This window comes from Pan paniscus, chromosome 19 (assembly GCF_029289425.2).
Source record: "Pan paniscus chromosome 19, NHGRI_mPanPan1-v2.0_pri, whole genome shotgun sequence".
In the NCBI taxonomy this organism is placed as follows: Eukaryota; Metazoa; Chordata; class Mammalia; order Primates; family Hominidae; genus Pan; species Pan paniscus.
The window spans coordinates 33,662,379-33,675,428 of record NC_073268.2 but is presented as its reverse complement, the minus strand read 5'-3'; the positions used below and the strand labels follow the sequence as shown (position 1 = coordinate 33,675,428).

The following is a 13,050-nucleotide window of genomic DNA, read 5'->3' as shown; positions in this document are numbered from 1 at the left end:
GAAGAGGGGTTAGAGTAGATGTAGGAGTCCAGGTATTGTGAGATGATGGAGGTAAGGACTAGGTTGTTGGGGATGACATATGAAAAGATTTTAGGAGATGAATTAAAAATCCCTCGATGATTAATGAGATTTGTGGGAGTGAGAGTGTGGGAGAGGAAGGTATAGGATGACATGTAAGTTCTAGTTTATGCGCCTGGGTGGCATGATGGAAGGTCAGGTCTAGGAGCAACATGGGTTCAGATTATCTTTTTTTCTGTTCAAGTTTTACTGAGGTGTAATTATATATTGTTAAGCACACACATCTTAAGTATGCAGTTTTGACAAGTGCATCTTATCAAGAAACAACAATCTTCTTTTTAGCTCAGAAAGGTTTTGTGTCCTCTTTCCTATTATCCCCACCACCACCATCACCACAAGATTACCAAAATATTCGATTTCTATTTCCATCAATTAGTTTGATTTCTATTACCATAGATTAATTGTGTCTATTCTAGAACATCACATAAACTTCATATATATATTCTTTTGTGTCTGGCTGCTTTTGCATAGTATACACGCCCACAAACAAATGCACACATACATATTTTTAAATCAACTTCATTCAGTTATATTGTCCATATAATAATATGTGCCCATTTTAAGTAAAGAGTTTGAGGGGTTTTTTTTCTTTTTTTTTTTTAGACGGAGTCTCACTCTGTCGCCAGGCTGGAGTGCAGTGGCGCGATCTCGGCTCACTGCAACCTCTGCCTCCCGGGTTCAAGCGATTCTCCTGTCTTAGCCTCCTGAGTAGCTGGGACTACAGGCACGCACCACCATGCCCAGCTAATTTTTGTATTTTTAGTAGAGACGGGGTTTCACCATGTTGGCCAGGATTGTCTCGATCTCTTGACCTTGTGATCCGCCCGCCTCGGCCTCCCAAAGTGCTGGGATTATAGGCGTGAGCCACTGTGTCCGGCCAACAGTTTGAGTTTTTCTCTCTCTTTTTTTTTTTTTTGAGACAGAGTTTCGCTCTTGTTGCCCAGGCTGGAGTGCGATGGTGTGATATCAGCTCACCGCAACCTCCACCTCCCAGGTTCAAGTGATTCTCCTGCCTCAGCTTCCCGAGTAGCTGGGATTACAGGCATGTGCCACCACGCCTGGCTAATTTTGTATTTTTAGTAGAGATGGGGTTTTTCCATGTTGGTCGGGCTGGTCTCTAACTCCTGACCTCAGGTGATCCGGCCCCCTCAGCCTCCCATAGTGCTGGGATTACAGGCATGAGCCACCGTGCCTGGCCCACAGTTTGAGTTTTGACAAATGTACATACCTGTAATTACCACCACAATAAAAATATAGAACATTTTCATCACTCTCAAAAAAAGTCTTCTTGTGCCTCATTGCAGTTAATTTCTGCCCAATCCCATGCAATCTCTTATCTGTTTTCTGTTGATATAGACTAGTGTGCCTTTTCTAGACTCTCATATAAATGAAATCCTGCAGTAGGTATACTTTTGTCTCCAGTTTCTTTGGCAAGGTAGCATATCAGTTGTCTGTTCTTTTTCGTAGTTAAGTAGTATGAATATGCCGCTATATATATATATATATAGAGAGAGAGAGATGGAGTCTTGCACTGTCGCCCAGGCTGGAGTGCAGTGGCGCGATGTCCGCTCACTGTAACCTCCGCTTCCTGGGTTCAAGCAATTCTCCTGCCTCAGCCTCCTGAGTAGCTGGGATTACAGGCATCCGCCACCACGCCTGGCTAATTTTTTGTATTTTTAGTAGAAACGGGGTTTCACTATGTTGGCCAGGCTGGTCTTGAACTCCTGACCTCGTGATCCGCCTGCCTCGGCCTCCCAAAGTGCTGAGATTACAGGCGTGAGCCACTGTGCCTGGCCTACTGCAATATTTTTTATTTATTCTTTATTAATGGGCATTTGGGTTATTTTCAGTATTTGGCTATTATTAAATAGACTGCTATGAACATTTTTTTTTTTTTTTTTTTGAGACGGAGTCTCACTCTGTCGCCCAGGCTGGAGTGCAGTAGCGCAGTCTAGGCTCACTGCAACCTCCGCCCCCCGGGTTTATGCCATTCTCCTGCCTCAGCCTCCCGAGTAGCTGGGACTGCAGGCGCCTGCCACCACGCCTGGCTAATTTTTTTGTATTTTTAGTAGAGATGGGGTTTCACCATGTTAGCCAGGATGGTCTCGATCTCCTGACCTCATGATCCACCCACCTCGGCCTCCCAAAGTGCTGGGATTACAAGCGCGAGCCACTGCGCTCCGCCTGACTGCTATGAACATTCTTATACACATGTATGGACAAGTGTTCTCATTTTTCTTGGGTAAATAAATACCTAGAAGTGGAATTGCTCTGTCATTAGGGAGGTACATGTTTAACATTATAAGAACCTGGCAAACTGTTGTTCCAAGTTGTTGTTTGGTTTTACACTCCCACCAGCAATGTATAAGCGTTCTAGTAGCTGCCTATCTTTGATAACACTTGGCATTATCAGGCTTTTTTTTTTTTGAGATGGAGTCTCACTCTGTCATCCCCAGACTGGAGTATAGTGGCGCAATTACAGCTTACTGTAGCCGTGACCTCCAAGGGTCAGGTGATCGTCCCTCCCACCTCAGCCTCCCAAGTGGCTGGGACTACAGGCATGTGCCACCATGCCCAACTAATTTTTTGTATTTTTTTTCTTTGGTAGAGACAGCGTTTTGCCATGTTGCCCAGGCTGGTCTCAAACTCTTGGACTCAGGTGATCTACCCACCTTGGCCTCCCAAAGTGTTGGGATTACAGGCGTGAGCCACAAGGCAAGGTCAATTCTATCAATTCAAAGTGTGTATTTTGGTGAGCTTTGTCAGTTGTACACCCAGTGAAACCACCATAATCAAGATACCAAGTTATTTCCATTGCCTGCCTCAGACTTGTCATGCTCTTTTGCAGTCTGTTCTCTAAGTGGCCCCAACCCAGGCAAACGCTAGTCTCTTTTCTTTATACTAATTTATATTTTCTAGAATTTTATGTTAATGAAATCAAATAGTATATGCTCTTTTGTCTCTGGCTTCTTGTAGGTGGCATGATGATTTTGAGATTTATTCATGTTGTCAAATATATCATTAGTTTTCTTTTTCTTTTTTTGTTTTGAGACAGAGTCTCGCTCTGTCACCCAGACTGGAGTACAGTGTCATGATCTTGGCTCACTGCAGTCTCCGCCTTCCGGGTTCAAGTGATTCTTGTGCATCAGCCTCCTGAGTAGCTGGGACAGCAGGCCTACGCCACCATGCTCGGCTAATTTTTGTATTTTTTGTAGAGGCAGGGTTTCACCATGTTGGCCAGACTGATTTCGAATTCCTGACCTCCAGTGATCTGCCTGCCTCGGCCTCCCAAAGTGCTAGGATTACAGGTGTGAGCCACCGTGCCTGGCTATATTTTTGCTCAGTAGTATTCATTGTATGGATATACCACTTTTTGTCTCTCCATACACCTATTAACGGACATCTGGATTGTTTCCTTTTGTCTTTTCCCTCCACTATAAGAGATGGAGTCTTGCTGTGTTTCTCAGCCTGGCCTTGAACTCCTTGGCTCAAGCAATCTTCCTTCCTCAGTCTCCTGAGCAGCTGGGACTCAAACGTGCACCGCTGCACCCAGCTGTTTGCAATTTGAAGCTATTGGGAATAAAGCTGCTATGAACATTCATGTATAAGTCTTTGTGTGGATATACATCTTCATTTCTCTGTCTTTAATTTTATCTATTTGAATGGCTATGTAGTCATATCTCATAGTTTTAATTTTCATTTTTCTCATGTCTATTGATGGTGAACATCTTGTGATTATTGGCCTTTTGTATATCTTCCTTAGGGAAATCTTTTGCCCCTTTTCTTACTGACTTGTCTTTCTTCTTGTTGAGTTGTGAGGATTCTTTATATATTCTGACTACATGTCCTCTGTCAGATACATGTTTTGCAAATATATTACCTTGCCTTTTTATTTGTTGTGTCTTTTGAAGTACAGAAGTTTGATGACGTCCAGTTTATGGGTTTGACAAACCTAACATTTAAAAGACACAAAGAACCTAGAATAGACAAGATAATCTTGAAAAAGAAGAAAAATTTGAAGGCCTCTACACTACCTGATTTCAAGACATTGAACAAACCTACAGTAATAGAAGTGTGTTGTATTGGTATAAGAACAGAAAAATACCAGCCTGGGCACCACTGTAGGACTCCATCTCTTTAAAAAAGTAAACAACTAGCCAGGCATGGTGGTGTATGCCTATAGGCCCAGCTACTTGGGAGTCTGAGACAGGAGGATCACATGAGCCTGGGAGGTCTTGGCTGCAGTGAGCTGTAATCACGCCACTGCACTCCAGCTTGGGTAACAGAGCAAGACGCGGTCGCTAAAAAAAAATTTTTTTTTTGCTCTTCTTCAAAATTTGAAAATATATAATAAATTTTTGTTTATTATGGTGACCATATAGTACTGTAGAACACTTGAAGTTATTCCTCCTATCTAGCTATACTTTTATATCTGTTAACCAACCTCTGGCTATGTCTCCCTCTCCCCTCCCCTCTCCCACCTCTATTAACCACTATTCTACTCTCTACTTCTATGAGACTTCTTTTTTTTTTTTTTTTTAAAGGCAGCAACTTGCTCTGTTGCCCAGGCTGGAGTGCAGTGGTGCGCTCACAGCAAACTGCAGCCTCAACCTCCTGGGTTCAAGAGATCCTGCCATCTCAGCCCCTCAAATAGCTGGAACCACAGATGTGCACCACCATGTCCAGCTAATTGTTTTTTTGGTAGAGACAAGTTGTTGCTATGTTACCCAGGCTAAGGTTAACTTTTTTAGTTTCCACATAAGAGTGAGAACATGGGGTATTTATCTTTCTGTGTTCAGCTTATTGCACTTAACGTAATACCCTCCAAGCTCTAAGACATCTCTTACTAGAGGTCCTGGATAGTTCAATTAGGAAAGAAGAATATATAAAAGGACATAAAGGTTTGGAAGGGGAGAAGTAAAACTATCCTTATTTGCAAATCATATATTAAAATATCATTATTTTAAAGAAATTATTTTTTATATATATATATATATATTTTTTTTTTTGAGACAGAGTCTTGCTCTGTCAGCCAGGCTGGAGTGCAGTGGCACGATCTCGACTCACTGCAACCTCTGCCTCCCGGGCTCAAGCAATTCTCCTGCCTCAGCATCCCGAGTAGCTGGGATTACAGGGGTGTGCCACCACACCCCGCTAATTTTTTTTTGTATTTTTAGTAGAGACGGGGTTTCACCATGTTGGCCAGGCTGGTCTTGAACTCCTGACCTCAGGTAATCCACCTGCCTCGGCCTCCCAAAGTGCTGGGATTATAGGCGTGAGCCACCGTGCCGGTCTCTAAAAATATATATTTAAAAATTCTGAGCTGGGCGCGGTGGCTCACATCTATAATCCCAGCACTTTGGGAGGCCAAGGCTTATGGATCATGAGGTCAGCAGATCAAGACCATCCTGGCTAACATGGTGAAACCCCATCTCTACTAAAAATACAAAAAATTAGCCAGGCGTGGTGGCGGGCGCCTGTAGTCCCAGCTACTTGGGAGGCTGAGGCAGGAGAATGGCGTGAACCTGGGAGGTGGAGCTTACAGTGAGCCGAGATCCTGCCACTGCACTCCAGCCTGGGCAACAGAGCAAGACTCTGTCTCAAAAAAAAAAAAAAAAAAAAAAAAAATCCTAAGGGTAGGCCAGGCATAGTGGCTCACACCTGTAATCCCAACACTCTGGGAGGCCGAGTTGGGCAGATCGCTTGAGAGCAGGAGGTCAAGGGTCAAGACAGGAGGACTGCTTTGGAGTGCAATGGCACTATCTTGGCTCACTGCATCCTCCGCCTCCCGGGTTCAAGCGATTATCGTGCCTTAGCCTCCCAAGTAGCTGGGATTACAGGTATGCACCACCACACCTGACTAATTTTTGTACTCTTAGTAGAGACGGGGTTTTGCCATGTTGGCCAGGCTGTCTCAAACTCCTGGTCTCAAGTTATCTGCTCGCCTCAGCCTCCTAAAGTGCTGGGATTACAGGCATGAGCTATCTTGCCTGGCCTCTTTTGCTTTTTTAAAAATAGAGACTAGATCTTACTATTTTGCCCAGGCTGGTCTTGAACTCCTGGCTGGGGTTACAAATGTGAGCCACCCACCTGGCCAAATGCCAAAATCTTGTTTCTCATCAAACCTGCAATTATGGGCCTTAATATTGATGAATTCCAATGGAATTAACCACATGATGATGGTTTCCAAATGGTGATTCTCTATTGCAGTCATTCTTTCTTTGTTAGTTGGCTGCTATAAGAGCTTTTTTGTCTCCTCAGTTTATCTATTTATTCACTTATTTCTTCATTTTTATTTTATTCAGTGGATTGTAATCCATTGATATTACTTATTTTGATGCTCAAATTGTTTTTAATTTGGCCAGTGTGAGCTCTTCAGCTTGGTTTCTATGTCCCTTTGACATGTCCTCATAATTTATGGAGCATTTCTTAATTTCTGGAACAGGAAGATATTCTAGGCTTCTATTTTACTTGCCTTGTCTCAGCTCTGCAGTTAGCCATTTCTCTATGGACCCCTGGTTCCTTTTCGTGGAGGATGGTATTTAGAGATGAAGGTCTAGCATTAAATTCATTGCTCCTGATGTGGCAGTGCTTCTAGGCCTTTTCAGTAGATAAAGTTAGGATATTGTGTTTGTCTGTTTTGCATTCCCATAAACGAATACCTAAGACTCGGTAATTTATAGAGAAAAAGAGGTTTATTTGGCTTACAGCTCTGTAGATTGTACAAGCATGGTTGTACAGCATCGGCTTGGCTGTTAGTGAGGCCTCAGTAATCTTCAACTCATGGCAGAAGGTGAAGGGAGAGCAGGCCTGTCACATGGCGAGAGAAGTGGCAAGAGAGAGGAGGAGGTACCAGCCTCTTTTAAACAACCATCTCTCGGGTGAACTAATAGATGGAGAAGTTACTCATTACTGTGAGGACAGCACCAATCCGTTCATGAGGGATCTGCCCCCATGACCCCAAACACCTAGGCCTGCCTCCAACATTGGAGGTTATATTTCTTTTTTTTTTTTTTTTTTTTTTTTTTTGAGACAGAATCTCCCTCTCTTGACCAGGCTGGAGTGCAACGGCATGATCTCGACTCACTGCAACTTCCGCCTCCTAGGTTAAAGCGATTCTCCCTGCCTCAGCCTCCCGAGTAGCTGGGATTACAGGCGCCTGCCACCACAGCCAGCTAATTTTTGTATTTTTAGTAGAGATGGGGTTTCGCCATGTTGGCCAGGCTGGTCTTGAACTCCCGACCTCAGGTGATCTGTCCATCTCAGCCTCCCAAAGTGCTGGGATTACAGGCATGAGCCACTGCGCCTGGCCTGTATTTCAATATGAAATTTGGAGGGGACACACATCCAAACCATACCAGCTATATATGTATGTATATGTGTACACACACACATTTAAAACTATTTATATGTGTGTAATATATGTATATGCATGTAATATATATGTAATATATGATACATTATATATAATATGTATATTTTTTATTAGTACCTTGTACCCCTCTCCTTAACACCTACCTTCTGCTATAGAGACATACTAATTTAACTACAACTTTACCCATCTTTTCCTCCTTCCCGCCAATTAACAGTTAAAAAAAATACACTTCCTCTTTTCTAAAAAAGAAAAGAGATATCTCATTTAGTATCTATCTGGCTTCATAGCTTATTTTCCCTTCATTTCACTCAAAGAGGAAAGGAAAACAGAAATACAGAAAAAGTTTTTGTAGTCTCTTTTGAATTACCAGCCCAAATATCTAATTGCACAGAATATTGTGAGTCTTGTTCTCTCTACAGGCAGGCTAGGAAGGACATATAAGCTGTGACACACCATCTTCCACTACTCCAACCTCCCATTCTCCCCCCCCTTTTGCCTCTGTCCCACTCCTGCCACTGTAGTCAGCCTCCCTATGATTTGCAATCTGAAGATAAACTGGGCAAAACTGAGACAATAATAAGGACCCTACTCTTCCTCCTGTTACATTGGGAACAATATTATATCAGAAGTTCTTGTATTAACTTTTTGAAATATGACAGTGATTTTTTTTTTTTTCTGATTGTTTAGCAAGAAAACCAAAGAGGGAAAAAACTCACCTACCACCCAAAGATAGCCCCCATTAACATTTTGGTGGATGTCCTTTAGGTCACTTTTTTCTATACATATTTATTTTTATTTAATTTCTTAACATGGGTAGACTTTCATTTTTGTGATGAGCAAAAAAGAATTTGATCAGCTAATATTTTAGGTAATTTTATTACCTAAATGTATTAAATAAATTTTAAAAATTAATATTTGTCAATATTTTATAGAAAATCTAAAACAAAATTTTTATATAATTATATATAAATTATATAATTATATTTTATAGATAAAGCTAATATTTAAGTATTTTATATCAATTACCTAATATATATTTTATATTTAGGTAAATTTATTACCTAAAATACTAATTTATTGAATTTATTTAATACATTTTATTAAATTAATTTAAATTTTTTTTTTTTTTTGAGATGGAGTCTCCCTCTTTCACCCAGGCTGGAGTGAAGTGGCATGATCTCGGCTCCCTGTAACCTCTGCCCCCTGGGTTTAAGCCATTCTCCTGCCTCAGCATCCTGAGTAGGTGGGATTACAGGCACCCGCCACCATGCCCGGCTAATTTTTGTATTTTTAGTAGAGATGGCGTTTCGTCATGTTGGCCAGGCTGGTCTCAAACTCCTGACCTCAGGTGATCCACCCTCCTCGGCCTCCCAAAGTGCTGGTATTACAGGCGTGAGCCACCATGCCCTGCCAATTTATTTAATTTTTAAAAATTAAATTTAAAGGTGTTTCTTCTCTTTTCTGGTTTTTGTTTTGTTTTGTTTTTTGTTGTTTTTTGAGACAGTCTCACTCTGTTGCCCAGACTGGAAGGCTAGATAGAGTACAGTGGCGCGATCCTGACTCACTGCAACCTCTGCTTTCCAGGCTCAAGTGATTCTCGTGCCTCAGCCACCCGAGTAGCTTGGATTACAGGCATTTGCCACCACACCTGGCTAATTTTTATATTTTTAGTAGAGATGGGGTTTCACCACGTTGACCAGGCTGGTCTGGAACTCCTTGCCTTAAGTGATCCGCCCACCTCGGCCTCTCAAAGTACTTATATTACAGGCATAAGCCACCATGCCCAGCCCTAAAAATGTTTATTTTCCAGATAGTTTATTCCTTTAAATGTTTATAACCTTAGCTTTTCTTTTTCAAATCATTTTCTTAAAAGTCAAGATACATCTGAAAAATCTCAGGATTGTGATGTTCAATGTAAAGCAAAGCGTGACTTCCTAATGAGTGGTTTGCCAGATTTGTTGAAACGGCAAATTGCAAAGAAAGCTGCTGCGTTGGATGTGTACAATGCAGTGAGTACCAGTTTCCAGAGAGTCGTACATGTGCAACAAAAGGATGATGGTAAGTTTGTTTTTTATTATTGAATATTTACTCTTCAGCGGTTAGCAGGAACATTAAACTATGTAAGTTTCTTAAAGATGAGGCTGAAGTTTAATTATCATTCTTATGGTGACTTTAGTGGGAATTTTAAGGACAATTTCTCTCACTATCCATGGGGTTTGATTCCAGGACCCCCTTGTGGATACTAGCACTCATGGATGCTCAAGTTTCTTGTATAAAATGGTGTAGGCTGGGTGTGGTGTCTCATGTCTGTAATCCCAGAACTTTGAGAGGACAATGCAGGAGAAGAGCTTGAGCCCAGGAGTTTGAGACCAGCCTGGGCAACACAGCAAGATCCTGTCTCTAAACTAACTAACTAACTAAATTAATTAATTAATTAAAATTTGCTGGGCATGACGGTGTATGCCTGTAGTCCCAGCTACTCGGGAGGCTGAGGTGGGAGGATCACTTGAGCCTAGGAGGTCAAGGCTGCAGTGAGCCATCATCATGCCACTGCATTCCAGCCTAGGTGACAGAGCGAGACCCTGTCTCAAAAAAAAAAAAAAAAAAAAAAAAAAGTTTAGCCTTTCTTCTGTACATGGGAATTTCCAAGCTAGTCTTTTCAGTAATTTATTCTACTTTTTCTTATTTCCCATCTCTGCCACTGGCCATTCAGTTGATGAAGGCTTTCTTGTTATTTTTACTAGTACAGCTTTATATAGCATTTTCCAATAGTATGTTCAACTGTAGAAATTAGTTATGCTTTTCTTGACTCATTTTGATAAACTCATTTTCACAGGAGTGCTGCCATAAAACTTAGCATATCTATTTGTAGATGAGCAGAGAGGCAAGCACAGAGGGAACCTCTCTCTCTTACAACCTTCAGAATTATTGAACGCTTACTATTGTCTGGAATTCTGCTGAGCAATTCATATACATATCTAGTTTAATCCTGATAACAACTCTAAGAGGTTGAGTATTATAATTATCACCCTCACTTTGAATGTAAGGATGAAGAAACTAAGATTTAGGATGTCACCAGTGCTCACAAGGTTAGTAAGTGGCAGAGGTTGGGTTTGAATCCAGGTCTAACTTAAAAGTTTAGACTTTAGACCAGGTTGCTAACTGCCTCTTAAAAGGTTTTTGTTTGTTCGTTTGTTTTGACAGAGTCTTGCTTTGTTGCCCAGGCTGGAGTGCAGTGATGAGATCTCAGCTCACTGCAACCTCTGTCTCCTGGGTTCAAGCAATTCTCTTGCCTCAGCCTCCTGAGTAGCTAGGATTGCTGGTCTCGAACTCCTGACCTCAAGTGATCCACCTGCCTTGGCCTCCCAAAGTGCTGGAATTACAGGCGTGAGCCACCACGCCTGGCCCTCCTAAAAGTTTTAACCTGAGTATCAAGGTTGATTTGAAAAGAAAGGAAAGTTTGTTAATATTTGTTTGTTTTAAACAACTGGAAGGGAAGTCTAGGTGATTTTTATTAATTCTATTTGTTGGAGGGTAGGATTTTGTTCCCTTTATAGTCATGTGGTTTTTGGTATGTTTGTGTTAATTATGTAGTTGTCAAGACTTTTCATGTTTACGTATTTGACATTCAGTAAATGGATAGTGTATAAATAAGGTTTATTAAGATATTTGTCTATTTTTCTTTAGGGTGTTGTTTGTGGCATTTGAAACCACCCTCTTGTCCTCTCTTAACTAAATTTAAAGAACTGAACACTAAAGTAATAGATCTCTCAAAATGTGGTATTGCTCTTGGTGAATTTTCAACATTGAATTCAAAGTTGAAAAGCGGTAACTCTGCTGCTGTGGTAAGTATTAAATAGTTCATCCATTGTAGAGTGTTTCCCTTACATCTTGCAGAGGAAAAACATTTTTGGATATCTACTCTTATAGCCTCGAGTGTTGTCCTAGAGTTTAATTTTTTTTTTTTGAGACAGAGTCTCCCTCTGTTGCCCAGGCTGGAGTGCAGTGGTGCAATCTTGGCTCACTGCAACCTCTGCTTCCCGAGTTCAAGCAATTCTGCCTCAGCCTCTCGAGTAGCTGGGACTACAGGCACACACCACCATGCCCGGCTAATTTTTGTATTTTTAGTAGAGACGGAATTTCTCCATGTTGGTCAGGCTGGTCTTGAACTCCCTACCTCAGGTGATTCCCCCGCCTCGGCCTCACAAAGTGCTGGGGTTACAGGCGTAAGCCACTGTACCCAGCCTAATATTTAAAAATAAATCCTAATTGTAGTACACATTTCTTTTAAATACCCATAGAGCTTTAAAAACATTTTAAGAATTAGTGATTGCCAGTTCTGAAAGAATGTTAGATTACATAGCACATTTAGATACTTTATAAGTAGTTCATATAATCTAATAGATATAATTAGTTCAAAGGGAGAAAAATAAATTAATTCTTCATAAGCTTTATATTTAGTGACTAAAGCTATTTTTTTTTTTTTTTTTTTTTTTTTTTTTTGAGATGGAGTCTCGCCCTGTTGCCCAGGCTGGAGTGCAGTGGCACGATCTCGGCTCACTGCAACCTCTGCCTCCCGGGTTCAAGCGATCCTCCTGCCTCAGCTTCCCCTAGTAGCTGGGATTACAGGCACACGCCACCATGCCCGGCAAATTTTTGTATTTTTAGTAGACACGGGGTTTTGCCATGTTGGCTAGGCTGGTCTCAAACTCCTAACTTCAGATGATCCACCTGTCTCAGCCTCCCAAAGTGCTGGGAATATAGGCGTGAGCCACCACGCCCGGCCTAAAGCTAATCTTACGTTGATACTGATTTATGATGGACAGAAAGTGGTTGGTAGTATTGTAATTAACATGAATAGATGATGTTGGTCTGTTATTGTGCATTTTATTCTTTATTGCAGTTCATGAGGAAAAGGAAGGAATTTACTGAAGAAGTAAGAAATCTTTTGCTTGAGGAAATTAGGTGGTCAAATCCTGAATTTTCATTGAAAAAATATTTTCCCTTACTCCTAAAAAAACGAATTGAGCACCAAGTACTTTCTTCCGAGTGTCATAGTAAACAAGGTTAGTGATAATTATTATCATTTATGTTAACATACCAGTTTTGGGTTTTTATATTATTTATTATTTTATTTTTATTTTTATTTCTGAGACGGAGTTTTGCTCTTGTCGCCCTGGCTGGAGTGCAATGGCACAAACCTGGCTCACTGCAACCTCCGCTTCCTGGGTTCAAGCGATTCTCCTGCCTCAGCCTCCTGAGTAGCTGGGATTACAGGCACCCACCATGACGCCCTGCTAATTTTTGTATTTTTAGTAGAGATGGGGTTTCACCATGTTGGCCAGGCTGGTCTTGAACTCTTGATCTCAGGTGATCCACCTACCTCAGCCCCCCAAAATGCTGGGATTACAGGCGTGAGCCACTGCGCTTGGCCTATTTTTTTTTTTTTTTAGAGTGTTGCTCTGTCACCCAGGCTGGAATGCAGTGGTGCAACTTTGGCTCACTGCAACCTTCGCCTCCTGGGCTCAAGTGATTCCTGTGTCTCAGCCTCCCGAGTAGCTGGGACCACAGGCTTGCGCCACTGCACCTAGCTTATT

At 41.5% G+C, this 13,050-nt stretch overlaps 1 protein-coding gene and 1 pseudogene across 1 annotated transcript in view; one reads left to right on the top strand and one right to left on the bottom strand.

Moving 5' to 3' along the window:
• LOC100991242 (leucine-rich repeat-containing protein 37B-like) overlaps positions 1–13,050 on the bottom strand; it is a 423,125-nt pseudogene that overhangs the window by 176,983 nt on the left and 233,092 nt on the right.
• ATAD5 (ATPase family AAA domain containing 5) overlaps positions 1–13,050 on the top strand; it is a 64,075-nt gene that overhangs the window by 13,788 nt on the left and 37,237 nt on the right. Inside the window, exons 7-9 of the mRNA XM_034943237.3 lie at positions 9,327–9,511; positions 11,141–11,298; positions 12,357–12,519. Of these exons, the coding sequence (XP_034799128.3) occupies positions 9,327–9,511; positions 11,141–11,298; positions 12,357–12,519 (506 nt within the window). The remainder of the gene's footprint in view (positions 1–9,326; positions 9,512–11,140; positions 11,299–12,356; positions 12,520–13,050) is intronic.